Below are 26,591 nucleotides of genomic sequence, written 5' to 3'. Positions count from 1 at the left end.
CCATACAAGCACCAAATATGTTACCAATCTTAATTTGATTTACCTTTTTGGAATTCAGTGTTTTGTTTATGAACTCATGAACTGTGAACCGTTTTTGTTCTATTAAAATACCAAACTTCTTACTACGGTTAAAATTTTGATTAAAAAATGTCGGTTGGTACTATTTACCTCATTTGGACGAAGGCTGATTGGAGTATATAGTACAATTATTTATTCTTTATTCATTTGAACTCAATCATCAAATTTATTTGTAATTGAACCTGCTAAATCAATTAAACTATGACCCAAAAGTCTTGCGAATTCTTTAATTTAAAGTGTAAAAATATTTGAACTTGACTAGATTTCATCTGTTTTTTTTTATAAAAAAAAAAAGGCTCATCTGGCTTATTATGTATACTAGATAATTGTTTTCATACTAAGGTGAGAAGACTAAATAGGCAACAGAAATAAAAACTGCAAAAACCACACAACACCCACTCATCACACTATGGCATGGTGACAACAAGAGAACTTAACATTTATGATCTATGACCGGAAAATTGTTCATTCAACATCCGCATCATGAACTCGTTTCAGATTATTAGTACTTTATATAGTCGATCATCCTCAACAATTTACATGACATATATTGGAACAAAAAAAAAAAACCTTTACCTATTAACGTAAAATTTGAAATCAGAGTTGCCAGTACTCTGAAGACATTGTCAACAGAATCAAATCATTTGTGATTAATACAAATCAAACTATTAGCCCTCGAACATCCCATTTTCCAGTCTCAGCAGAACCTCAAACTGCACCATCTAGCCTGAAGCTGTCTGCACATTCACACCCGTCTTAGATACTTTGGCAATTATGCCTAAATTTAAACTTGATTTGTAACTTGATAAGTTACAAATAGGTTCACTTGCTATAAGTAACTTTCTTTTGGGCCAAAGCAAAAGGGTAAAAGGCCAAATACGTAGTTGCATGAATGTTAAAAACTCATTACATGGATAGTGGCAGGCAATCATAATTTACTTTGACAGAATAAAGTGGTGGGTCAGCAATTCCCCACATTCCAATCATCTACCCCCCTCTAATCCAATAACAACAATTTTCCTAAACCACCCTCAACAGTCAACCCCCCTCTCAAAAAACCCAGATCTATTTAGACGCTTTGATCACCCTTCTATATAACAGGCTACATATGCAAATCTTCCTCAATAGATTTCTAGCCAAGACTTTTCAAAAATTTAAAATATGAGGTAGATGGCAAATAATGAGGACTTTCAATCCACTTATGTGTAGTGAAGAGAACTTCTGAACCATTTATATTTTACTTCATCAATAAGATTAAAAAAAAAAAAAAATAGCAATATTATACTTCAGCAAACAAACAACTCACCTCACTGAGTGCCTGTATCATCCTTGTCACTTGTCTGTGGAGTGTACTGGCTGGTTGAGGATGGTGAGTAGCCAGGTTGACTTGGTGAGTAACCAGTACTCGGACTGCAGATAGTCAAATAAAAAATTTAAAAAAACAGAATGCTCAGTTATATGCCTTCATTACCACTTAGCATTTAAAGAATCATCCATGAATAACATACCTAAATTGCGGTGAACTTGGGCTATAGTCTGGGCTGGTACCAGAATTATATGGGCTAGAAAAATGTATAAATATGAGTAAGTCACACAGAAAGCAATTATATTCTGTTAACCTTTAATAACAAAAGAAAAAAAGAAGAAACCTTGATTATATACTGCTATTGACATAGACACTAGATAAATTGTCAAAAGCCTTGACGGGATAATAAATGAAGTTCACTTACCTGCTGGGACTGTATGTTGGGCTCGAGGGAGAATACGATGGAGATGTTGGAGAGTATGATGGAGACGTTGGGCTGGAAAAAAGAAAAGAAAAAAAAAACAGACATTGCTTAGTGTTAAGATTACCGCAAGAAAAATGCAATTGATATAAAAATAGGCCAGACTATATTCAGATTCAGCCACCCAACAAGCTAATCATTGAAAAATATGGAAAATTCAGAGGAAAATAATGTTTATTGCATAACATAGTGGTTCCTAATATGGAAAATTCAAAGGAAAACAATTTTTATTGCATAATGCAGTGATTCCTCTTCAAACCCAAGTATAAGACTGAAAAGTGAAGGAAATGAGTTTCAAGTTTTTGAGATATCTTTAAGCATTTACAGGTTTCATATATCATGTTGGTGCTTAAAAAAAAACTACAAATACCCAGAAGATGACTCACCTGTAGCTTGGAGACGTGGGACTATAGGGACTTGATGGAGACAACCTCGGACTGCTGGGAGAATATGCCAATGAAGGGCTATACTTAGCAGACTGCGGATTGTAACTTGGGGAAGTAGGACTATATGATGGTGATGTTGGGCTGTAAGAGGGTGATGTGGGGCTGTACCCAGGAGAGGTAGGGCTGTAAGCAGGTGATGTAGGGCTATATGAGGGAGATGTCGGGCTGTAAGAGGGTGATGTGGGGCTGTAGGAAGGCGAAGTTGGACTGTAGGAAGGTGATGTTGGACTATATGATGGAGAAGTGGGACTATAGGCAGGTGAAGTGGGGCTGTATGCTGGAGATGTTGGGCTGTATGCAGGTGAAGTGGGGCTATAGCTGGGAGATGTAGGGCTGTAGCTGGGAGAAGTTGGGCTGTAGCTGGGTGATGTGGGACTGTAGCTGGGTGACGTGGGAGAGTAGGATGGACTTGTAGGTGAATAAGCTGGGCTCGTAGGACTGTATCCTGGAGAGCTAGGGCTGTATGTTGGAGAGGTAGGACTGTACCCAGGTGATGTGGGGCTGTACCCAGGGGATGTGGGACTGTACCCTGGTGAAGTGGGGCTGTATCCAGGTGATGATGGACTGTAGCCTGGTGATGATGGACTGTAACCAGGAGATGAAGTAGGCGAAAATGCCATACCACCAACATATGGTGAAAACTGTGCATCGTTGCTAGGAGACAGCCGGAGATTTGGGCTCAACAGATAATTTGGAGACATCAAGCCTTCGTGGTATGGAGTAGCAGATATTGGGGAACGGCCAGGGGTCATGCCAAAATCAAGACCTTCCATATAGCTAGGTAGCTGGAGCTCAATAGCATTCTTAAGCATCTCATCATTAAGTAACAGGGCACATTCACCGGTGCCTATGGGGGCTAGTTGACCTAACATAATATTTTCAGTTACACCCCTCAAGTGATCAGTCTCAGCATATACCGCAGCATCCAGGAGAATATCAACAGTCTCTTCAAATGAGCACCTCATCATTGGGCCAGTTTCATTCCTGTTGATACCATGACGTGTAATTGCCATCAAATGTCCCCGATAAGTCATAGTATCACAAAGAATAGCCAGGTGTCTGTAATTGACATAAGACCCATCAAATGAAATGACAACACGCAATTCATCCAGCAGAGACCGCCGAACTGCCTCAATACCCAGAACTTCAATAACTTCAATCAAGTGGTTGCTTGTGGTCCTTTTTGCATCAACATCTTCATGGCACATTACAGCTAAAAGGTTGACACCTTCGGTATCAAGCATCCATTCCTCGTGAGGCTTAAAACCTTCATTTTCGTCAAACTTCTGAATTTTCGTATTTTTTATGAAAACTTTATTGATATCTGGAATACCTCGCAAGGTCATTTCAGTCAGCATGTTGCTTTCTATTTTCTTTAAGAAAACATCATCTTCAGCAGATTCATCTTGAATGTCTCCCTTGGGTGCTTCATCATTCATAATACGGATTCGAAGTATAAGTTTTTCAGCATTGTCATCATTAAATATGCATGTCAAATCACCATCGAATTCGTGGTTGATCTTCTCGGCAATGTCAGCCATACTCAACTTCTTATCCACCATCATTTCACGATTTAGTTCTATGCGAAGCAACCAAGGTGAGATTTTATCAAGAGCAACTTCTTCATCGGGCATTTCATAGTAAGACTTGACAAAATCAACATCCTCTTCTATTATTGTACCCATTGGGTCCGGATCATACCACACCTCTGTGGCTTGAGTCACACTCCGGAGAGTGGTATATTCTAAAGCACACTGCACATTCTTGGCTCTCTCTTTAGTCTTACAAACCTCAGGTTTCAAATACACGGACAAAGAAGGTGTCTTAATTCTCTTGGCAACATTAATAATTTCTCTTAACCTAGGCACACCAAGAGTAACGTTCTTAGCACTGACACCAGCGTAGTGGAAAGTGTTGAGAGTCATCTGAGTAGCAGGTTCACCAATTGATTGTGCTGCCACACAACCAATCATTTCCCCAGAGGCCACAAGTGATTGCAAGAACCTTGATTCTATTTCTCCCACTACCCATTCAAATGCCTCGCGAGAAAGCCTGTACTCCTCCAGGACCCTTTTACTGGCAAAAGTGCTACGAAGCAGAATATTGAACAGGAGAGTGGCATTTTTCTGAGCTTCCTGACTTAAAAGGTCCTCCCCAGGAACTACTCTAAGTCTCTCCTGGAGCTTATCAATAGCTTCCACAATTTCCATCGGATGCATATCAGAAGGTCTTCGGAAGTCAACCTTAAAGGTCTTCTGCGCATTCCAGATAAGCCTTTTAAGGTTGACAGGTAGTGGTAGGGAACTGTCACCAGTGGTGGCTATCTCAGTTGCAAGTTGAACCCTATCGGCGTCAAGCTTTTGAACTTCCGCCTCAAACACGTTACGGAACTCTCTAATTGTTTTTAAGTCTTCTACGGGCTCTTCAAGCATGTAAGTAGGCTTCCAGTTTTCATCATCAAATTCATACCTAAAAGCCCTGTCAAAATCTGTTTTTTTCATTTTCAGTGAATCCAGCTTCTGCGTTTCAATCCAAACAGCATCCATACCGTCTTCACCATAGAGAAACTGTATGACATCTCCCAAAGAATTCCTAACTGTCCCGTCATATTTAACCATGATGTCCTCCATAGCCTTTACAAGCCGCCTCTGAATGTACCCAGTTTCTGAAGTCTTCACAGCAGTATCAATAAGACCTTCCCTACCACCCATGGCATGGAAAAAGAACTCTTGAGGGGTCAGTCCACGGAGATATGAGTTCTCCACAAACCCACGACTTTCAGGCCCATAATCATCTTTTGTAAAGTGAGGCAATGTCCGGTCTATGAACCCAAATGGAATTCGTTTACCCTCAACATTCTGTTGGCCCACACAAGCAGTCATCTGAGATATGTTAATGAAACTTCCCTTAGAACCAGCTGTGACCATGGCTTTCAGATTATTGCTCTCAGATAAACTTTTTTGGGCACTATTTCCGGCGTCATCACGAGCTCTATTCAGAGTCTAATTATAAAATAGCATAGTAAATCAGATTCATCCAAAAGAAGTTCCAATAAATATACAGTGACAAAATATCAAATGTAAGTACCTGGTTCACTCTATTTTCAAATGAATCCATCATTGTCCGACCAGGTTCAGCCTCTAATTTCTTTTCCTGAGCTTCCCGGATGAGTTGTTTCACTTTATCCTTAGCCTGTGAAATAGTCTGATTAATAGTCTCCATGGTAGACGCATCAGCAATTGTATCACCAATGCCAATGCTAAAAGCTTGCTGTAAAAGCCAGTAGTTTACAAGCCACTGAGTATGGCCAAGAAATTTGCGAGCCGCATCAGGGCCAACCTCTTCCCTGTATTCAAGTACACATTTATTGTCAGAAAGCACTCAATAATAATAAACTCAACTGAGAATTCAGAGTTTGAGTCAACAGAATAAATTCCACTATCGATTGATAGAGATTGTAAAGGTAAATAATCCATAATAAGATTAAAACAATAATCTAATTCTGTTGGTAATTTGAAGTAGAAATATCCATATAATTTATCATGTGGGAGCTCATACCAAATGACATGAATGAGACTTCCAGTGCCTGTTCCTAGTGTCTTTTTGCAAAGAGTACCAGTAAGTAGTTCCCCCTTTTCAATTCTGACCATGGTATCTCCAGGGGTTATGGGCCCCCTTTCGTTCTCATTGTGCCAGCTAGAATATCTAATTAGATTTATCTGCTTAGGAATAATCAGATTGAAAACTTGCTTCCCAGTCCACAGTGGTTCTGGTTTCAATATTGTAGGAGCAGGAACTTTGCCATCAAAATCTTCCCACCACATCAATATATTCATAAAAACATCCTGCAAAAGAAAAAAGCTTTATCAGATTTCTAAGCAGCTTGTACAAGAACATGAATTGAGCTAAACTGCAATAACAGAAAAAATCACTTAATACAACCTTTGAAATGAATGTGTCTCTTTTGGTAATTTTCCTGCATCCTAAAAGTGAATCTTGGACAATTCCCATTACTGGCCTGTTTGCCTGAGGTGACACAATGCATTTAGGCACCATCATCAGCTCCAACACCTCAGCTCTGGTTTCAAATGACTGAGGAACATGCATATTCATTTCATCACCATCAAAATCAGCATTATATGGTGAGGTAACCGACAAGTTGAGCCGAAAAGTAGAATAGGGCATGATTTTGATTCGGTGCCCCATGATAGACATCTTATGAAGACTGGGTTGACGATTGAAGAGGACAAAATCTCCATCATTCAAATGGCGCTCCACCTAAAACCAAAACATCAACAGCTGTTAGAAGGCTTTGAGTGAAAAGCTAAGAATAAAAATAAAAAAGCATTTCTTAAAAACGATGCCTTGTATCCAAGCTCCAAATGGTGATCGCTACTTTTCTTCAAATATCTGAGATCAAGCCTTTGCCCATCATCACGAATGATATACTTGGCACCAGTTTTTCCAGGTGGAGGATGGGGTCCGTACTCAACAAGTTCCTTCAATCTGTTTTTCATTCATTTAGAACATTTAGTCAAATTAACGGAAAACACATTAAGAGACGAATAACTCAAAAGTTGTATCCAAATAACACCTTTCAATGTTGTAAGGAGTCACAGTCTCAGGGTATGTAAGATTCAGAGCAATACTCCATGGCACTCCCAATTGATCAATATTGATGGTTGGATCTGGTGTGATTACTGTTCGAGCAGAAAAATCAACTCTTTTCCCCATCAAGTTGCCTCTAATCCGGCCTTCTTTTGCTTTAAGCCTGCTACATATTGATTTGATAGGCCTTCCCGATCTTTGAGTAGCCTGTGAAAATAAATCAATTTTATTAAAAATGCGCCGACAACTATGAATAATTCAAAATCAACGAAGATTATAACTAGGAAATAAAATATCAGTGTCCAAAACAAGTATACCCTTGGCAATCCAGGCAACTCATTATCAAAATATGTGGCTATATGAAACTGCAACAGCTGAGCAAATTCTGAAATAATATGTGCAGGAGAACCATTCCTCTCTTGTCTCTTCAGATTTTCATTGTGCCTGATGATCATGGCCAGCTGATGAGTTAGATCATCCTACATACAGAAGCGACAAAAAAAAAATCAGCACTTAAATAAAGCTTTAATAGAAAATGTCATTGGGAAAGTTTTAAGTTAACATAATCAGTATCAAAAGATGATGAAATGAAAACATGAGCAGAGCTTGGAAAATGGAGAATATGTAAAACAGCATATGGAAACACTTGCCTCACTCCTGGAGGATGTGTCCATCATTACTGAAGGTCTCACAGGTGGAGGAGGAATTGGGAGCACTTGTAAAATCAACCAGTCAGGACGGGCATACTTAGGATTCAAGCCTAACAACTGGCAGTCCTCGTCACTTATCCTTTTCAGAACACCCAAAACCTTCATCGGACATAAAAAGTCACGAACCACATTAATTTCTGTAACAATGGACATATAAGTGTTCATACCAGAAATCTATAATCTAAAAATCAATTACCCTTTCTGCAGAAAGAGTCTGTTTCCTTTCAACAGGTTCAGGAAGCTGTTCCTGGTCATCACTTTTCTTCCTTTGAGCTTTGTACTCTGCAATCATTTTCATCCCCTCAATAGTGATCTTTGGTTGCTGAGCACCACAGCCACCACGACTCTTTTTAAGCGGCTCCTTAGTATCATGTTCAGGAAGGTCAATGTCATCACCGCCTTCACACTTCGTTTTGTTTTTGCAAGCATCAAGAATCTTCCGCAGTCTGTGTTTTGGGTTCTTGATCCTCATAGCTTGCTTAAACTTATGATCATTCTGCACAAAACACAATCAATTTAAAGAACCTAATTTCACTTTCCTACACATACAAACAAAACACACAGGCCATGTTTGGATAAACAGCTTAATTTGTAGTTTTGTAGCACAAGAGCTTATCATGATATGCGTTTATATATAAACTGTTTCTATAACAAAATATAAAATGAAGTTAAATAATTTTCTTATAAGCTATTTTCATAAACTATCTTGCAGAGCTTGTGAAAACAAATTGAAACAAGCTTACAAACTTATCTGAGTTGTTTTCATAGTTTTTCCCGAACAGTCTCACATAACTCATGTTGGTAGATAAGCTCAAAATAAGTCAATCCAAACTAAACCGTAATAAAGATAAAAGATTAAATAACAATCAACAAATCACATACCATAAATTAAAAAGAAGCATCTAGATTCCTTCATATTATTTGACCGACATATCAGATAGTTCGAAATTTCAATAGACAGTTAATAGTAATAACTGCCTATAGAACTCGGGTTCTCATAATCTCCCAATTATATACAGCTAATCAAGTCAGTATCATACAAAGCACATTCCCTAGCTATGAGCTAAAATCAGTGTTGTCAATTGCAGATTGCGGAAAATAGCAACTAGTTGAAATCCTATTGTAGCCTTGTTATAGCGCCACTATAGCCACTAATTAACAACTATATAGAGTATCACAGAACAATAGCAATTTGTTCAAATTCCACTGCGCAATGTAAGTGTTAGAGCTGCTATTAACAACACTGGTTTAAATGGCCTTGAAAGTACCTCATCAGCGAGAATTTTCGAACAATTGAAGCATACGCATCGCATTATACTGAGTACAGTCTTCAAGAACCCTATATGAAACATAGGCTTTGCAAGCTCCAAATAACCAAAATGTCCGGGACATTCAGCCATGCTGGCAGTGCAGGTTTCGCACTTCATCTTCCTATCAATAGTCCCGAGTCTGGGATCACTCAATCCTCCAATTTTTGGCTTTCCTCGTTCCGTTGTTTCGCCGTGCTCAATTTGCACCACAGCCATTTGCCTCTGAAAGATTAACAATTAATCGGTAATTATTTAACAAACAACACATCAATGAAGTTACAATGCTTCAATTCAACTATTCTAATCATATTCAAGAAGAATTCAAGAAAACGAAAGGATTAACGAGAATTGAGAAAATTACGATCTCATCGGGACTGAGTATGCCGAACTGAACCATACGGACTTTGGCGACCTCTGCCGGAGAAAAAGGGAACCGAATATCCATGGCGGTGATGAAGTTTTAGGGTTTGGGAGGGAATGAAAAAGTAAAAGCGATAATTCAAATTAAGTTTGATACGGTGTAATTGATTACTGTTTAAGCGTTTTTTGAGGTTTAGTTTTGAGTTTTATGGAAGTGTTAGAAGAGATCGATTGAAAATCGTTTCTCTGGTATTGAGGAATACTCCTCTCGATGTAAAGAATGAATGGGAGCCCTGTGGTTGTATTTATAGATGGTATCGTGCGCTAGGTTTACTATCGTGCACGTGGTATGCAATTAACGCGATTGAACACACGGTTATGATTGTATGGATTCGTTTTTAGGGTTCGCCTCTATATACTCTATCTCACTTGGCTACTCTTTTTTTTTTAAATTTAAGGATTAATTAAGTTTTCGGTTCCTGTAAATATTCACAATTTTATTTTTAATCCCTACAAGATAAAATAATATTTTTTAGTTCCTCTAAAAATTTTTATCAACATTTTTATTCCTATAAAAATTTTTCATCAGCATGTTTAGTCCTTGTAAAAAAATTTTATCAACATTTTTAGTCCCTAAAATGCTTAAGGAAAATATCACAGAGACTAAAAAGTGATATTTTATTTTGAAGGGACTAAAAACAAAACTATGAATATTTATAGGGACTAAAAACTTAATTAACCCTAAATTTAATTTAGACTATTACTCTGCCCACCCTATTTGTTTCTCCCACACCCTGCAAAAAATCAAAAATACCTCTTGTTTAGATTATGTAATTTGAATCAGATTGTTGGAGATTTCCGAAAAACAAAATTCGGACACACTCGAAATCTGATTTTTGGTATTTTCTTTTTTGTCAAATGTCTATGTTGACCGTTATATAACCCCCGCATAAGCTGCAAAGCAATTGCAGGGGTATATGAACGGTCAACAATGACCATGACATTCAAAACCTTCCAAAAAATGCATTAAAACTGCACTAACCAGCCAAACATTAGGTGAAACGCATCGTCCAAAAATAATTGAGGGTGTCCCGATTATATAATCCGAAAATGACAAAAACATCCCGGATTATATAATCTGAACTGCACCATAATGCATGTTTGGAGATCATTAAACCTATTTATGATCATAGGGCGCCACGTGTCACCTATTTGAACTTTCCATCTTCTTTCGTATTGCAATTTTCGATTTTCATCATCATTGTGCCTTTCTTCACAAGATTTCCAAGACTTTATGTCTCCCAAGGCAATTAATTATCCATTATCTCAAAGCATTTATGCTTCTTTCCAAGATAGTTGCTTCTCTCCGCTATCTCAAGTCACATTCACCGTTATAAAATGCCTTGTTACCTTTTTGCTCTTTACTAAATCATGACTTTCTCTTCTTTGTATCTTCCCTTCTCTCGCAAGGAAGCAAAAACTCCTTCACGCCATGGACGTGCTTCCCTCGGAACTTCAACTCATTGTTGCCAGGAAGATTGTTGCTTCAAGCACTAGAGAGTTGATAACCTTCCGGGCATCCGCGAAGCTCCATCGGAGAATTTCTGAAAACCCTGTGGTGCTCAGAGCGGTGTCAAAAGATTGTTTACACCTTCTTGTCCTCCCTTCGCCTAACGCGGGACAAAAAAAGTTCATGCAGCAACTTACTGTCAGTGGTCATGCATTATACTGCGTTGTCAGAGCGGTTCAAATGTTTCATCAGCCTCACCCTAACCTGCCAAGGATTCAGTCTGTTCTTAGAAACGCCTGAATTGTGGGGTCAGATGAAGTCACGTACTTCATGATCATGTTGAAGGTATTGGCAAGCGAAGGTTTTGAGAGAGATAGGGTTTTATCCCTCTTTCATGACCTTTTCACTCGACAGCGCCTTGCTCAATGTAGAAGCGGCATCATTGTCGACGGTCTTCTCTTCGTTGGGATCAACTCGAACTATGTTTTATGCCCCCAGATTTGCACTACAAGTTCACTTGTCTATTCGACGGGGTTTGTGCGATGAGCAATAGGATCCGCAATTCTCACTTGCCACCTCCAGGTGCAGACGAGGATTATGATATGATCAACATCTACCTTTTTTTGTCGTTTCAACGCCGAACTTGCTTGGTTTCTAGGGTACTTCCACTTCATCGACCTTGATTTCCTGTTGTAAAAGCTTAAAGGCCATTTTTTTTAATGCGTCGAATGATCACAAACTTTGTCTAACCATTTAAGGTTTCGATGCAATGTATTTTGACCCAATAGCTGACTATTTCGATGGAATGTATTAGCGCCCTATCTCTTCGTAATCCTTTAGTTTGGCCAGTATCAAATATATTCGGATTACATAATCTGGAAACCATGGGAGGTGTCCGGATTATGTAATCCGGACCGTGTCAGTTTGTTTTGGACAGTGTTTTGCATCACAAGAAACACATTTTCAAAGATTATGTAGTCCGTATTATTTTTGTTCGTATATTTGTGTTTTTATTTGCATTTATTTTATGAATTTAGCATCTACATAATACAAAATAAAACAAAGTGTAAGCAAAGAATGTAAAGCTGGTAAAAGTGATTTCCAGATTATATAATTCGGAAATTTCTAAAAAATTATTTATCCGAATTATATAATTTGAAGGACTTTTTTTGTACATTTGCGGGGGACGCGAGAACTTAAGAGGGTTGAAAAAATAATAGTCTTTAATTTAATCTTAAAATTTGGGCCTCAAAATTTGAATCGAAAGACATAAAGTTTGCAATTCTCTTTAATACGCGGTATGTGTTCTAGTATGTGAGAGTATGTGTAATGAATATGTTATTTTAGTTTGTGTAATTTATCAAACAAAACTGTACTCCCTCCGTTCCTTTTTAAGTGTCTATTTTGATGAAATTTTTTGTTCGTATTTAATTGTCACTTTTAAAGTTCAATGCAACATTAAATGTTATTTTACCAATATTATCTTTAATTATTTATTACGGAGAGAGAAATATATAAAATAAGATATTAAATGAATAAGGTCATTATAGTAAAAGTACAACTTATTGCATCAAAAGTGATAACAATCATTGACTATTTTGGTTTATGTAAAATGTCAAAATGTGACAATTAAAAAGGAACGGAGGTAGTATATATTTTGTGTTTGTTTATCATAATAATTTTGTATTTTTTAAAATAATTTAGTTTGTTTGAATACAACTATATAAAAGTGATATTTATTTTCCTTAAAAAAAAAAGATATTTCTGATGCAAAATTACCTTCATATTTTGATACTTATTTTATCTTTTCTATTTTTTATTTATTTTGCAAAGTAACCCATAACAACTTTTCATTGAAAGTTATTTTAGATTCTGTTTTTTGTTTTAAGCTGTAACAAACGAATATAATATTCTTAAATGTGATTGTTATTATTATTTTTTTAAAGGTGATATTTTTCATAAAAAAAAAAAACTATAACAAACAACGTATTATTTTCATGATTAAATTAATTAATCCAACAGTAAATACTATTTTATATATGATGCAAGATTTGTCTAATCCGTACACGATATAATTGAAAATCATTGCATTGTCTAATCCGTACACGGTATGTGTTCTAGTATGTGAGAGTATGTGTAATGAATATGTTATTTTAGTTTATGGGAGGTGTCCGGATTATGTAATCCGCTACATTAAAACCCAGAAAACACGCATCGATGCAAAGAACAAGAAATTCAGAAATTAAATAAACTAAAAAAAACACACATCGGACACAAAAAGCAGGGAACAACATGAATCAAAATCATATGTAAAAAAACCCATAAAATGTATAACCCATAAATCACATAAACTCTACTCTATTTTATCTCATGTAAAAAAGGTCATCTTCAATCGACGCAAATGCGAAGAGCAATTGGAATTGACGAATGCCAAAAAGACGAAAACCGAGCACAAATTGATGCCAAATTCCAAATATGCAGATGATGAATTCACAAATACATTTAAACCTAAACCCCAAATTTGAAGAAAAAAAACCCAGTTATGAAGAAACTCATATGAAACCAAAACCCCGAAATCCAGTGAAGGTGATGAGCTTTTTGCTATTTGATGTTGATACGAGGGTATATGTCTTCTGTGATGATGAAGGATGAAGTTGGAGTGGCGTGAGAGTGAGATTTAATACTGGTTTGAGAAAGAAAAAAACAATAGATCTTACTATGGAATGGGGGTGAGTGTTGGTGATTATTATGAACGTTATTAATGATGTTCGTGGATGATGTATGAAGAACAAGATGGAAGGAATTAAAAATCGAAGGAAATTAAGAGGATTTGGGAATTAGGGTTCAATTGTTCTTATAAAAAATTCAATTTCATTTTAATTTCTTTTACTTTTAATTTTTGAAATGTTAAATTTATTGTCTAAGTTTAAAAAATTTGATTTGATTTGATGACATGTTAATGACATTTTTCATGTTGGAATTGCCACCTAACTGATTTTTTGGACAGCACATAAAAAAATGTGTCACATCAGCGTTTCTGACAGCTTTGTTCGATTCGAAAAAGACATGACCAAGTTTGTGAGTTGGTTAAAATAAGAGGATCAAAAGTGAAATTAAGTTTTCAAAAATTAAAAGATTTTTTTTAATAAAAAATTGTATTTTTTTTAACATGTAATTAATTAAATATGATTTTTTTTGTCAAGTAGCCTAGTGGCTAGAGCTCACACATATAAATGTGGAGAAGTGAGGTGTCCGGGGTTCGAACCCCGGCCCTGCATATAATATGCAATATCGCTACCAACTGAGCTAAGCTCACGGGGATAAATGTTATAGCGGCGAGGATTGAAGTAATGAAAATCTGGACTTAAAAATTAAATTTTGAGCTATTTTTTTTTTTTGCAGAGAAACTTTGTATAATTTTCTAAATAAGTATGTAAAAAGCATTAAAAAATTTAAATATTTAAGTATGATTAAACAAATTTTAATTTTACAGTAACTAAAAGTATGTGCTGATTTTTTTATAGGGATCAAAACAAGTCATTTTTTTTATGAGAACTAAAAACAAAATTGACTATATTTATAGCGATAAAAAACTTATTTAACCCTATAAACATTTGTCATTCACTTGAAAAAAAAACAACATTTTCCATTCAAAAAGAAAAGGAACCATAGGTTTTTTTAGTTTTCTAATTTATTCTTATAATAATTGAGGATGAATGAAAAATATTTAAGAATAACTCTAAATTTCATACCAATTCAAAGGATTTAATGTAATTTAAGGAGAAGTATTCATTTTTGTATACATAATTTTAATATTTAAAACAAGAGAAAGTGATTGAGACCAAGTTTAAATGTTTGAGCATGATTAAACAAAGTGTAGTATGGAAAAATAAGTACCTATTAATTTCGAGTTAAGATCATCTCTATTTAATACTTCTCCATTTCCTCCATATAGAAATACAAAGACACAAAATATATTGAAAATAATTAATGATTGTGAGACTTATTTAATTATAGGATCCACCACCTATTTTTTTTAGGAGTTTGTTAGGATACACGCACTATTTTTTTTTTATTAAGCTGTGTTTTAGCAAAGATATAACTAAAAATTTGTTAAATACACCTTAAGGTGAATGTTGCTAAAACACACATTCTTAAAAAATAAGTGGGTGTATGTTAACAACTTCTATAGGCATTTGCTAGAATACATCCACTTATTTTTTTAGAATGTGTGTTTTAGCAAGTTATAACTAAAAAATATTTAAATACACCTTAAGGAAAACACTCCCACATTAAAATTAGTGGGTGTGTTCTAACAATTTTTTTTTTTTTATGTCTTCATAATTGCAATATCCATTTATCTTTATCTTTTTTATCACAATAGTCCCAATTGCAAATGTTTGAGCCTAAAATATATTAGTATAAATTTTTGATGCGTCCTTCCCCTCTTTGTTATGATATAAATTTTCCTTCAAAATTTGTTTCCTTTGATGTTTTTGGTTGACAACCCTTACGTATGTCACCGGTAATGATGCATGTTTATACGTGGTTGGAGCTTTCCCCTTAACCATTAGAAAACAACAGATCTTCAAGTAATAACCTTTCAGTAGTTGAATCACTTGAGTTAGTAGCGGATTTGCCTCCATACATGAAAAAGAGTTGACAAATTATTGAGTTTTGATCAAAGTGTAGCAGTCTTTTTAATTCACTTGGTTTCATCTTTGTAGCTTCTTCCGTTTGAGATTCTGCTATCAATTTGATGCCTTCAAGTGTGTTTGTAACGTATGTCTCTTGATGATTCAATTGGCATTACATTTTCCATATGTTAAAAATGAGACTCATGTGCGTCACTTCATGAATAAAGTTATATTATTTTTTCTTCTTCTTCTAGTTGTATATGTATGTATATATGTATGTCCCATGTTTTTGTAGTTGATACCCTTCAACTCTATTGCATGCACCGTCCACATTAGGATTGTGAGTTGCCGTGATCCTCGGTTGGGAGTTCTCTATGGCGTAAAAGGTAAAATTTGGAGTATTTTACCTTGTATCGAAAATCAAACATAATTGTCCCTGTGAGCTTAACTCAGTTGGTAAAGACAATGCATAATATATGTAAGATCCGAAGTTCGAACCTCAGACACCACAAAAAAAAAATCAAACACAACTCTTAAAATAGTCTTTTGATACGAAATTTCGAACGAAACAAAATGTCAAATGTGAGTCCAACTTGCCTTTTTTTTTTATTTTTATTTTTTTTATTTTTTTAAGGAATTTGAATATATTGTTTAGCCAGCTTTTAGATTTTGTGATATTTCTACATGTATTTATACTATTATTGCTATTGGAATAACAAAATTTTGACCTTTTAAAAATCCGAAAAGTTTTATAATTAAAAATCCGAAAATTCTTCACAAGAATGCCCAAAATTATAACACTTGAGTCATGCGTTGAGTTTCTTTAGTAGTTAATGAAGATTGAAGAGAAATCGTTTATTTCTATAACAATTTGTAGTGTTATGTTTATTATATACATCATACAAAATAAACAATCACTCAGCTTGTCCCCATTTTCCAACCTAATCTTTCTATACTAGAGAATATATATAGAGATTCAAGGATGTGACTTGTATACATGAAGATAACTTATGAATTTGTCGCTTTCAGATATATTTTTCATAAGATTTGCAAGGAGCAAGTAGTTTACTCTCGTATAGTTAGATTCTTGCGGCTTTGTACAAAAAAAAAATTGCTTGTTGTGCTTTTTCCTCTACTACTAGTCATTAACTTTTCTTATGTATTTGCTCTTGATAATGCACGCTCTGAATCCAATCAGTTCAAGTGTCAAAGGTACTACTTTCATTTCAATCTTCTTTCTCTTAAGCACTTTACAATATTTGATGTGACTCTATAAAAAAACAATATTTGATGTGACAATTATTTCTATTCCAAGTCCTGTGTACTGAGTCAAAAAAAAAAAAGTCCTGTTTAGTGTGTACATGTAATGTCGTTTTAGTCCAAATTCCAAAATGCAGGTGCTCATCATTTGTTGCATCTGCATAATGCAGCAAGTTAAAATTTTAAAAAGATTGATAAAATGATAAAAGACTCCTTTCACAATTCTCAATTTTTCATCCTAATATCATTGGACTTACAAGTCCTGAAGCTTACTTTTTTTTCCCACAAAAATTGCTAAATGACTTCAAATTAGGGTTTATTACATTCCACTCATTCAATTTTGGAGGGTCTTCTAAAATTTCCAAAATCTACGAGTACATTTGGCTGCTTGTGAGGAGTTTGTAGGGTGGAAGCAAGGAAAACTTTGGCACAACACCATTCTGCTTCCTAATCCAAGCTGAAGTTCCCTCACAAACTATAACAAACGAAAGCATCGGATGCACCGACGGTTTTCAAAATTCACTGTCTACTTGAATTGAGCTCATGCACTGCAAGATAGATTAAGAGCAATCCAAATAAGCAAATGTAGATTTGAATATCAACATTCAACAACCGCGAACAAATTAACATAAACAACTGTTAGAACACACATTATCAGCACTCCATTAAACCCCAAAATACCTTCAAGTTGGTTATAGCCCTCATGTTTAGTCTAAACCATATTAGAGATTTAAAGCTTGCGAAATTTGGTAGGATTGTAAGAAAGGAAATCTTATCTTAGTTTTGTCTGAACTCTAAATCATCACTTAGGCTTCCTAATCTTCTTTACCAAGTTTGAGCCTGCATGTCTCTAAATTGATAGGAAACTTGTTCAACTATATTTTTCTGCATAATCATGCAGCAACTAAACACCTGAAATGCCATATGTAAGCCTTAATAACAAACTACATTTGGTTCCTTAATTCAACTCCGAAGCACTTGAATGTCTAGACCAGCCATCATGCTTCTTCTCCAGCCCATCGTATGTACTCCTGATTCCTATTATCAATGTTCAAACATAATTTGTAGAAAACCTACCCACACCCGAGACACAGAAGGTATAGTTCTTTGAATTTCAACTTGCCTTACAAAACTCATTGATTTTAGACCTTAACCACATTATTATTTCAGTATAGCTTATGCTCAGCATTACCAATTTATAAACTAACTCATTAGGGATACTAACACTTATATCTCTTTATTGAACCCAACAATCAAATTTAAATATACCAACAAACAATTATGTTTTTCTAACTGGTCTCATAATCAAACTTACGTTCCATCTAGCCCCTCAAAATAACAAAACAAGGTTGGTGATCATAGAACAATATCAAATCTTTATTTGATACAAAATTTAAGAACCACACACATCATTCCATAAGAAGAATACAAATTGATTGCATAAACCACTTCTCATCTACATCACACTAAAAAATCAAATAGAAGCAATGACTGTTTCTAATTACAACTTGATAGGTTCCTAATTCTTGCGAGGACACAAGACTCCAAACATAATAATTCACCCTCTTTCCTCACGGCATCCAGTCTAAGATAAGGTGGAAAATAGAAGATAGTGTACAAACAAAGAAATTTGGAAGATATTAAAGGGATTATAACATTAGGAACCATATAGTATAATAATCATAAACAAGCTGGAATAGCTCAGTTGGTTAGAGCGTGTGGCTGTTAACCACAAGGTGGAGGTTCAACCCCTCCTTCTAGCGATTTTAATCCTGCCTATGTTAAGCTTGGGCAACAAACATAAAACTTTGTCCAATCTTTTTGATATGAATCAAATACGCAATAGTGTTAAGGCTAGGTCGTTGCCTAGAAGCAACGTGCTGTGTATAGCTCGAGTACGGTGTCAAATGAGCAAGGGCCGCTGCATTATTTTTGACAGAACACTATGGCATCGTTTGATTCATGTAGCCGACCTCACTTAGTGGGATAAGGCTTGGTTGTCGTTGTGTATAGTATAATCATCAGAAATTGAGTCAAATAACATGGGTGTGTCACTTAAATTTAAGTTTAAAACGTGTATGCCTTACCCCAATTTCTTGAAACTTTAACAGATGATCTTATCTTCCTATTGTAAAGAGTCATGCAAACAAGGAAAATACTGATGGGTGGTGATAATATAACCCTATTCCATTTTATAAGTTTTCAGCCGAAGCACTGACTTCTAAAAGGGCTAAAGGTTAATGGAAATATGATGCAGCCGAAGTACTGACTTGTCAAAGGGCTAAAGGTTAATGGAAATGTTATGTTTTGAGAAGATAATAATCAAATCGCTTATTGCCTGTTCTGATTTTGATCTTGATTGACATGCATAAACTCATGAGACTAATTTACCAAATAAAACAATTTCAAGCAGTTGCCACATCATACATCAGAACTCAATCCAATCACACAAACAAAGTTGTCAATATTTCAAATAAGCACAACACAAACAGTTAAGCAATACAAATTTCATGACCTGTTGGATCACCTCAATTGACATAATGCCTCGTGTTACAAATGCAGTCAAATACATACTGCTCTACAACACCCAAGAGTTCATAGCACAATATAACTATAAAAATCAAGAAAATGGTGAAGGAGAATATTTCAAAACCTCATTCTTCTTCTTGTTTGTGTCATCTCCTTAAGCTTGTTCATTGTCACCAGGGAGTGAAAGCAGAGACTCTGTATAAAGAGCCACTTCGGTTCCATGTGTACTGCTAGAATAGTAGTGCCACTCTATCAACTGTCCTTTGTCATTATACTTCACCAATCTCCATCCATCTTCTGTTCCAATGATATCACCACTTTTTGTTGAACATATAGGGGAAAATAGCTTAGTGGAAATGCCGTCAATAGACAAAACAAGAGTTTTCTTCCAAGAGGAATGCACTTTGTATTCTTTCATCACCCATATTTCAACTGTATCATTAGCAAAATCCATAGCCCATATACTGAGAAATTCTCCAAATACCCACACATCACAATTTGTAGCTTCATAATCAATATCAATTGGGAGAGGAATCTCAAAAAGTTCCGTTTTGATTAAATCAAAGGCAAGAATAAGATCCTTTTGTAAATGATCATGACGAAAAGCGAACCAATGAATAGACCCATTGAAAAGAGACCCTGTTATTTTGGGGTAATCAGTAGAGGAATTGGTACATTTAGTATTATTTACTATTTCGTGAGCTTAGTTCAGTTAGTAGGATATTGCATATTATTTGCAGGAGCCGGAGTTTGAACTCTGGACACTCAACTTCTCCATAACTTAATTGTGTAAGTTCTAGCCACGGGGCTATTTGACAATTTTTTTTTTTTTTTTTTTTTACGTAGGTAGAAAAATGTCGGATATCGATTTCGTGCATTAACGCAGTGTCTCCGTAAGCTTAACTCAAAATATTGCATATTATATATAGAGTAAATTACACTCCCCTCCCCTCAAAGATGCTTGAATTACACTCCCCTCCCCTCTTAAGTTAAAATGTACACTTTACTCCCTCAATATTTTTTTTTTATGTTAAAATTTATACTCCCCTCTCTTATAAGATGCTTGAATTACAAACCCCTCCCTTAATAATTAAATATGCACCACACTTTAATCTATTTGAACATAAATAAATATTCTTAATATATATATATATATATATATATATATATATATATATTAATTTTGAATCACCATTTAAGAAAAATTAATTCATTTCTTTATAGTTTAAATGTCATGATAATTAAATTTAAATATATTGCTATTGATTTTATAAATTAGAGTATAAAATTAACTTTTAAATAATCATGTTTTAATGATTTTAGTAATTTTTCACATATTTTAATTTTGTTTTGGGTTGTTTCATGTTTTATAATAGAGTTTAAAACTACATGTCAATGAAATGACGAATAAAAAATAGCGAAAAATATGTATTCAATTTTTTATTATATTAAAATAGACCCGCAATAATATTTTTTTTTAAGTGTGTTAAATTATTATTTTTTGCTAGATTATTAGAAATAATAAAAAAGAATATTGAGGGAGTAAAGTGTAAATTTTAACATAAGAGGGGAGGGGATGTAATTCAAGCTTCTCTTAGGGTAGGGGGTGAAATTTTTTCTAATATGTTTTGAATAAGAGGGGAGAGGAGTGTATATTTTAACTTAAGAGAGGAAGGGAGTGTAATTCAAACATCTTTAAGAGGAGGGGAGTGTAATTTACTCTTATATATAAGAGTAGGAGTTTGAACTTCGAACACTATACTTTTTCACAATTAAATTATGGGACATTTAAGCACTAAGCTATTTAACAAAAAATGTGAATTAACGCAGTAATCACCTTCGACTGTCCGATCTAAAAAATTACCGCTGAGGTTAAAACTGTATAAAACTGGTCAAATTGCAATGGATGAACAAAAGCCGTTAGATCAATTGTTCAAGGCTGAGATCGTCTAGTGTGGGAAACAACAACATTCTAGAAACGAGAGTTGGCTGGTCCACAATCAACTGCGACGCGTTTTCGACTTTTCTCAGCCCTTACAATTACAAAACCCCTCCGCCCCCTCTCTCTACTCTACAGCAACAACAATGGCTTCAATCTACACCTGCTCAGAATGCAACACAAACCTCAACCTCAACACCTCCTACACTTACCCACCGGATTTCTACTTCGAAGCCGGAAACAAAAACTCAATCTCCTTCTCCACCATCGACGCTACCAAGTTCAAATTCGAAAAAGAAGATAAGATCCGTCCATTCTTCGAAACAATCAACTATTGGGGAATTCAAAGAAAGAGAACTAAGATCAAGTGTAATAATTGTAATCATCTTGTTGGTTATGTATATGATGATGGTCCTCCTCTTATTAATACTCCTGGTCAGTTTCATATGGGTCCTAGTCAAGTTATTCCTAGAGCTCCTAGATATAGGTTTAAATCCAAATCACTTCGAATCACTTCTCAAACTTAATTCACTTCTGTATTTTGTGGATATAATTCTTAGTGTATATGGTTGGTGTAATGCTTTATACTTTTTTGTTCGAATAAAGTGGTTTATTTCGTTTACTTTTTTTATTTTTTATTTTTTGTTGTTAATTAATCTTATTTGAATTAGAATTATGATTTAGGGTAAAACATGTGCCATGTAAATGATGTATCTTGAAGCTTAATTATGTTCATTGGAACTTTGGTCATTGTTGCTTGGTTTTGGTAAATAGAGAACCATCTTATGCTCGGTTCATATTGTATGCTAAGTTGGTATTTAATTTTGTAGTCTTTAGAAAGAATAATTATAAGGTCACCACTGGTGAATATTATCAAGTTGAGCTGTTTTATTTGGTAACTTGCTGCAACTACATAAACATTTGCAATTCTAAGACATACTTTCTGTTCTTCAGTTAGGATTTGGATTCCCTATAGTTGTGTGTGGTTGCAACAGTCAATAGTTCAGTACTTTTGGATCAAGATCAGACTGTTCATGTTCATGTAGTGACTTTAGTAAATATGATTTAAAATTAAAATGCCATTTTGAATATGAGTCGTCTGAGCTTAATTCAATAGTGTTGATTTGGTGTCTGAAGCAACTGTCTTCTTTTACAATTGCAGTGAATCTAGATTTTTAAGTCTCACGGCTCTGCCACCGTGCCATGTAAATAACTAACTTCATTCCCCCATCTGTCTCTATTTTCTTTCTGGGTGAGTACACCCTCCAAACAGCAGGCCATTTTGGATTCTGGCCCAAGTTGACTTGTTCCACAAGCAATGTCCCCTATCAGAGAGTAGCATGTATAATAAATAGGAGAATGCAAGTATAGAGAAGATTCATTGAGTATAAACTTTTAGTGAATAGAGTAGCAAAACTCTATTGTAGAAGGAGGGAAACCGTTGAGAAGAGTTTACTTTTCTCTCATATTCTTTCATATTTTCTTAATAAAAGTGTTATTTCGATTCAATCTGATTTATGGGTTCCTAAATCTCCAAGAATGAGGGTTGGAGAGCGAGTATCCGTTATCAGAGATAAAGTTTATTGTGTGGAGAAAAATCATAACACTTTTTATTTTATTTGGTGGACGTTAACTACAATTGAACATTTCTGATCCCTGCTCTCTTATAACATATTTATTGTCAGTTCAGTTCCTTTCATGTCTGATAGCTCTCTCAAAATTTTCTGCCTTGATTGCTACGCAGTGTGATAATACTTGGTACTTATATGCGAAAATGAATATTGTATATGAATAATACGGGAAAAGTGAGGTTGGACAAGGCTTTGATTATTCAGTTTTTTTCTTGAGATGATCTGATCATTCAATTCTTGTAATAAGATGAAATTGGCCGTTGATTATTGATATACTATATTATTCCATGTTTATGATAAGCTGGTTTGTGGAGAATCAAAAAGAAGAAAACAAGACTATGTATATTTAAATTGAAAGAATGATAAAAAGAAACCCCAACTTTCTCCTTTCTCCTTGTTTATATACCTTTCACCCCTTGATAATTAACCGAGTTCATTAGATAATTGTTACAATATACTAGCCCCAAGTCCAGAGAGTTAATCCTCTTTTATCGTCCTGAGTTTCATTAGTTCATATCAGTTTGTCTATAGAACTATCCGCTATTATGGTGTTTCAGGCTGAAGGTGTAATACTTCTTTAACATTGAGCTTTATGTGCATCATGTTTTCTGGTATGATTAGTTGGCAGATTATAAATTTATTAAACTAGACTTCTCATGCTTGACATCCCATATGACAAGGATGAATGGAAATGACGCGAGTCACTGCAGTAAGGGTTTCTTGTCAGTTCCCTTCATGTCTTGTAGCTCTGTAAAATTTGCGTGCTATTGACATCTTTGCAAATTGATAATAATTACCTGAGGAAATGTATATTGTAAATGGATAATACGGGGAAAGTGTAGTCGAAAACTTGAAATTGACTGTTGAAGTTATATTCCATGTTTGTCTATAGAACTATCTGCCATGTGATGTTTCAGGATGAAGGTGTAAGTAATAATGATGTTGAGCTTTATGGTTTTGCTGGTAGGATTAGTTGGCTGATTATAGTTTTCATATAATTTAAACTGGAGAAATGTTTAGTATTAGTGTAGTACACTATTACTCCGTGAAGCCAACTTATGACAATAGTCTTTTTCCTTCAGAAGCATAATTCTTGTTCTATCTAAATCAGTATTATCACTGTCGTTTATTTCTTTTCTCTTTTAGTCATGTTACTACCACCCTTTCTTCTGTTAAGTTTTTACCTTTCCTTTTCTTTTTATCTTTGAACTGTTGCTTTCATTGTATGCTTTCTTGTATTACAAATTGTAGTGCATATTAGTCATTGTTTCTCTTGTACCTTAAAATTTTGGTGGCAGAATATACAAAGTACAACTTGCTATAATTCTCAATTAAACTAGTTGATATTTCTTATGTCCTAATCTTATTTAAGTAAGGTTTTTTCTTGAGCAAATTATTTAATAGACTGATAACTGCAACTTAGTTTTTTTGTGTTTATAATATTTGGCAATACTGTTGTAGTTGGCCTTTTGCTTTGGATAAGGGCTAATGAGAGGAAGTTTACTTGCAGTTGGTTCACACCAAGACTTGTTTATTAACATTACATTATCCACTGATTAAAAGAATTAGAAGTTGCCATGGAGGACAAATAAAATTATGTATATAGTATGCATCACTATACCATGAAATATATTTTATAATCGCAAGTTGCTCGTGTCATATGAGGATCAGAGGATCACAGCCACCCATTGAAGATTCTTGATAGGGATGGGAACCTTCTTAATGGTGAAAGAAGAGAAAAACACGTAAGAAGATTATCTTTATTATTCGGTCCCAAACTTGATATAATTGGAGTCCCCTCTTAATGTTAGAAAAATCATAAGACGTTGATTTTTTGTTTGTTTGAATTGCTGCCCAGTACTACAATGATTTGATATCCATGTCACCGTAATCTCCCTCGGGTCTCGAGAACTTGTTGAGCGTGTAATGCGAGTTCTTTACCATTTGCTAAAGTGTCTTGCTAACCGATGCTCAGGACAATGATTAAGAAAATTATAAGAAGAAAATTTATCTTGAAAATATAAATTTTAATTTTTTATTAAGTAATAATTATGACACTTATATAAAAAAGTTGTTTTGGTTGCTCAACCAATATTCTAAGAGCGCTGTTTAACCTTCTCAAAAAAACAGAGACAAAAGTTTAACTTCTGATAAAACTAAAAAAATTACATCAACTTTAGCCGCATTAACTTGAGCCAAAAGCAACACTATTCTTTAATACTTCATTCATCTTAAACTATAAGTCCTTTTCCTTAAAAAAAAAAATCCTTTTACAATGCCTATAAGTCATAAATGTCATTATTTTTTTTAACTACTCTCTTTATATTTTATTAAAAAATAAAAGAAATAATATTTATACAATCATTTATTTATGAGACATCACTCTTTGTTCCTCTTTCTCTCTATTTACGGGACATCACTCTTTGCCCCATTCATTTCTATAAAAAGAAAAAATAAAATGTTGTTCTAAAATAATTGTATAAATATCATTTTTCATAAAAAATAACCATGCTTGGTCATCGATTTCTATAAAATTTGTGACGTCTAATTAGTTTATTTTTTATTTTTAGAGAATGATATCTAATTAGCTGTTTTGCATCGGTCTTTCTCCAATTTGTATGAACATTTCTCTTTGAATTTTGGAGATATCTGTCAAAACCATGTAAAAAATCACTCTTGTACGTGAACAATGATGGCTTTCATTACTCTATGTTTTATTCTTTACTAAAGATAGCATATATATAATTTTTCTTGATGATAGTGTTTCGTTTTTCTTATTACAATTTAATTTCAAATTAAATTCTCAATTGCAATATTATAAATTAGAATTGAAATATCATATCATATATATAGTAAAATTTTCTAAAAGTCATATTATATATCAAAAAGTCATGCTATATATTAAACAAAGGTTTAATTTCTCTTACATGTGTTAGCCGACCCTAGTTTTCTAGTAGGAGAAACTCTAACTTCTCTCTAAACTTTCTTTCTCTTTCGTTCATCGAGGAGGGGTGATTTTAGGTCATTTTTTAACCTAGAATCACCCCTCTACATCTTTTTTCCCATTTTCTTTTAATCTAAATAAGTGGTTTTCACATCTATCAAGTTTTTCCTTTTGTGTTTTTTGTGATTTCGTCGTCTAAGTGCGGCGTTCTGTTGTTCGTCGTCTTGTGCGGCGTTTGATTTCACGTTTTGTCGCGGTGTTTGTTCAGTTCCTCTTGAAAGATCTACATCAGTCAATTACAAATTCAACCAATGATTTGGACGTCAACGTTGCAGATCCGGAAGCATAGATATTTCGGTGACTTAAGTTTTATCATATTATTTGTAGGCATTTTTCCGTTGTATGCTATTAACTTGGGTGTTCTGAGTTTGTTCGCAGATTCACCCTTTACGTTTTTAGCGATGTTTGTATCTGATGTACTCTATCGATTTGAATGAATGAATATCGTTTTGTTTTTGTCAAAAAAAAAAAATCAAACAAAAGTTTAATTACATTGATATAGTGTTTCTATTAAATATATTTTTTTAATTTTATATACAAAACATTATTAAATATTTGTGTCGCTCTCGTTGTAGATTTTATGTGCTTATATATGCAGAGGTAAATTTTTATGTATTGATACTAGAAATTCGATATGATAAATTTTTTTAAATATTATTTTTAAAATATCAATCTTAATGTAGTGTGCCTATTAAATACTTTTTTTTGTAAATTAGTGAGATCAAATGATTAAAAGAGATGAGAATAATGTTTCAAAAAAAAAAAACGATGAGAATAAATGA

General features: G+C 34.4%; 3 protein-coding genes and 1 non-coding gene across 4 annotated transcripts; 2 read left to right on the top strand and 2 right to left on the bottom strand.

The window, feature by feature from the left end:
• Window positions 1–493: 493 nt before the first annotated feature.
• LOC11434004 (DNA-directed RNA polymerase II subunit RPB1) lies at window positions 494–9,569 on the bottom strand. Its single transcript, XM_003612208.4, has 15 exons — window positions 9,301–9,569; window positions 8,898–9,161; window positions 7,826–8,125; window positions 7,570–7,728; window positions 7,237–7,398; window positions 6,906–7,126; window positions 6,676–6,817; window positions 6,254–6,589; window positions 5,870–6,156; window positions 5,399–5,657; window positions 2,252–5,313; window positions 1,809–1,880; window positions 1,587–1,640; window positions 1,385–1,488; window positions 494–815 (listed from the first exon to the last, which is right to left on the bottom strand). Exons 1-14 carry the CDS (start codon window positions 9,382–9,384, stop codon window positions 1,386–1,388), a joined length of 5,505 nt encoding a protein of 1,834 aa, XP_003612256.2. The 5' UTR covers window positions 9,385–9,569; the 3' UTR covers window positions 494–815; window position 1,385.
• An 8,827-nt stretch (window positions 9,570–18,396) lies between these two features.
• Window positions 18,397–18,469, top strand: TRNAN-GUU (transfer RNA asparagine (anticodon GUU)). Its single transcript has one exon. It is a non-coding gene; the product is annotated as a tRNA-Asn (tRNA).
• Window positions 18,470–19,150: 681 nt separating this feature from the next.
• Window positions 19,151–19,905, bottom strand: LOC11423818 (uncharacterized). Its single transcript, XM_003612206.4, has one exon. It carries the CDS (start codon window positions 19,687–19,689, stop codon window positions 19,390–19,392), a length of 300 nt encoding a protein of 99 aa, XP_003612254.2. The 5' UTR covers window positions 19,690–19,905; the 3' UTR covers window positions 19,151–19,389.
• Window positions 19,906–21,233: 1,328 nt separating this feature from the next.
• On the top strand, window positions 21,234–21,796 carry LOC11423817 (uncharacterized). Its single transcript, XM_003612205.4, has one exon. It carries the CDS (start codon window positions 21,321–21,323, stop codon window positions 21,699–21,701), a length of 381 nt encoding a protein of 126 aa, XP_003612253.1. The 5' UTR covers window positions 21,234–21,320; the 3' UTR covers window positions 21,702–21,796.
• Window positions 21,797–26,591: the final 4,795 nt, after the last annotated feature.

This window comes from Medicago truncatula, chromosome 5 (genome assembly GCF_003473485.1).
Source record: "Medicago truncatula cultivar Jemalong A17 chromosome 5, MtrunA17r5.0-ANR, whole genome shotgun sequence".
Classification (NCBI taxonomy): domain Eukaryota; kingdom Viridiplantae; phylum Streptophyta; class Magnoliopsida; order Fabales; family Fabaceae; genus Medicago; species Medicago truncatula.
The sequence above is the reverse complement of the archived record's forward strand: the minus strand, read 5'-3'. Positions and strand labels throughout refer to the sequence as shown.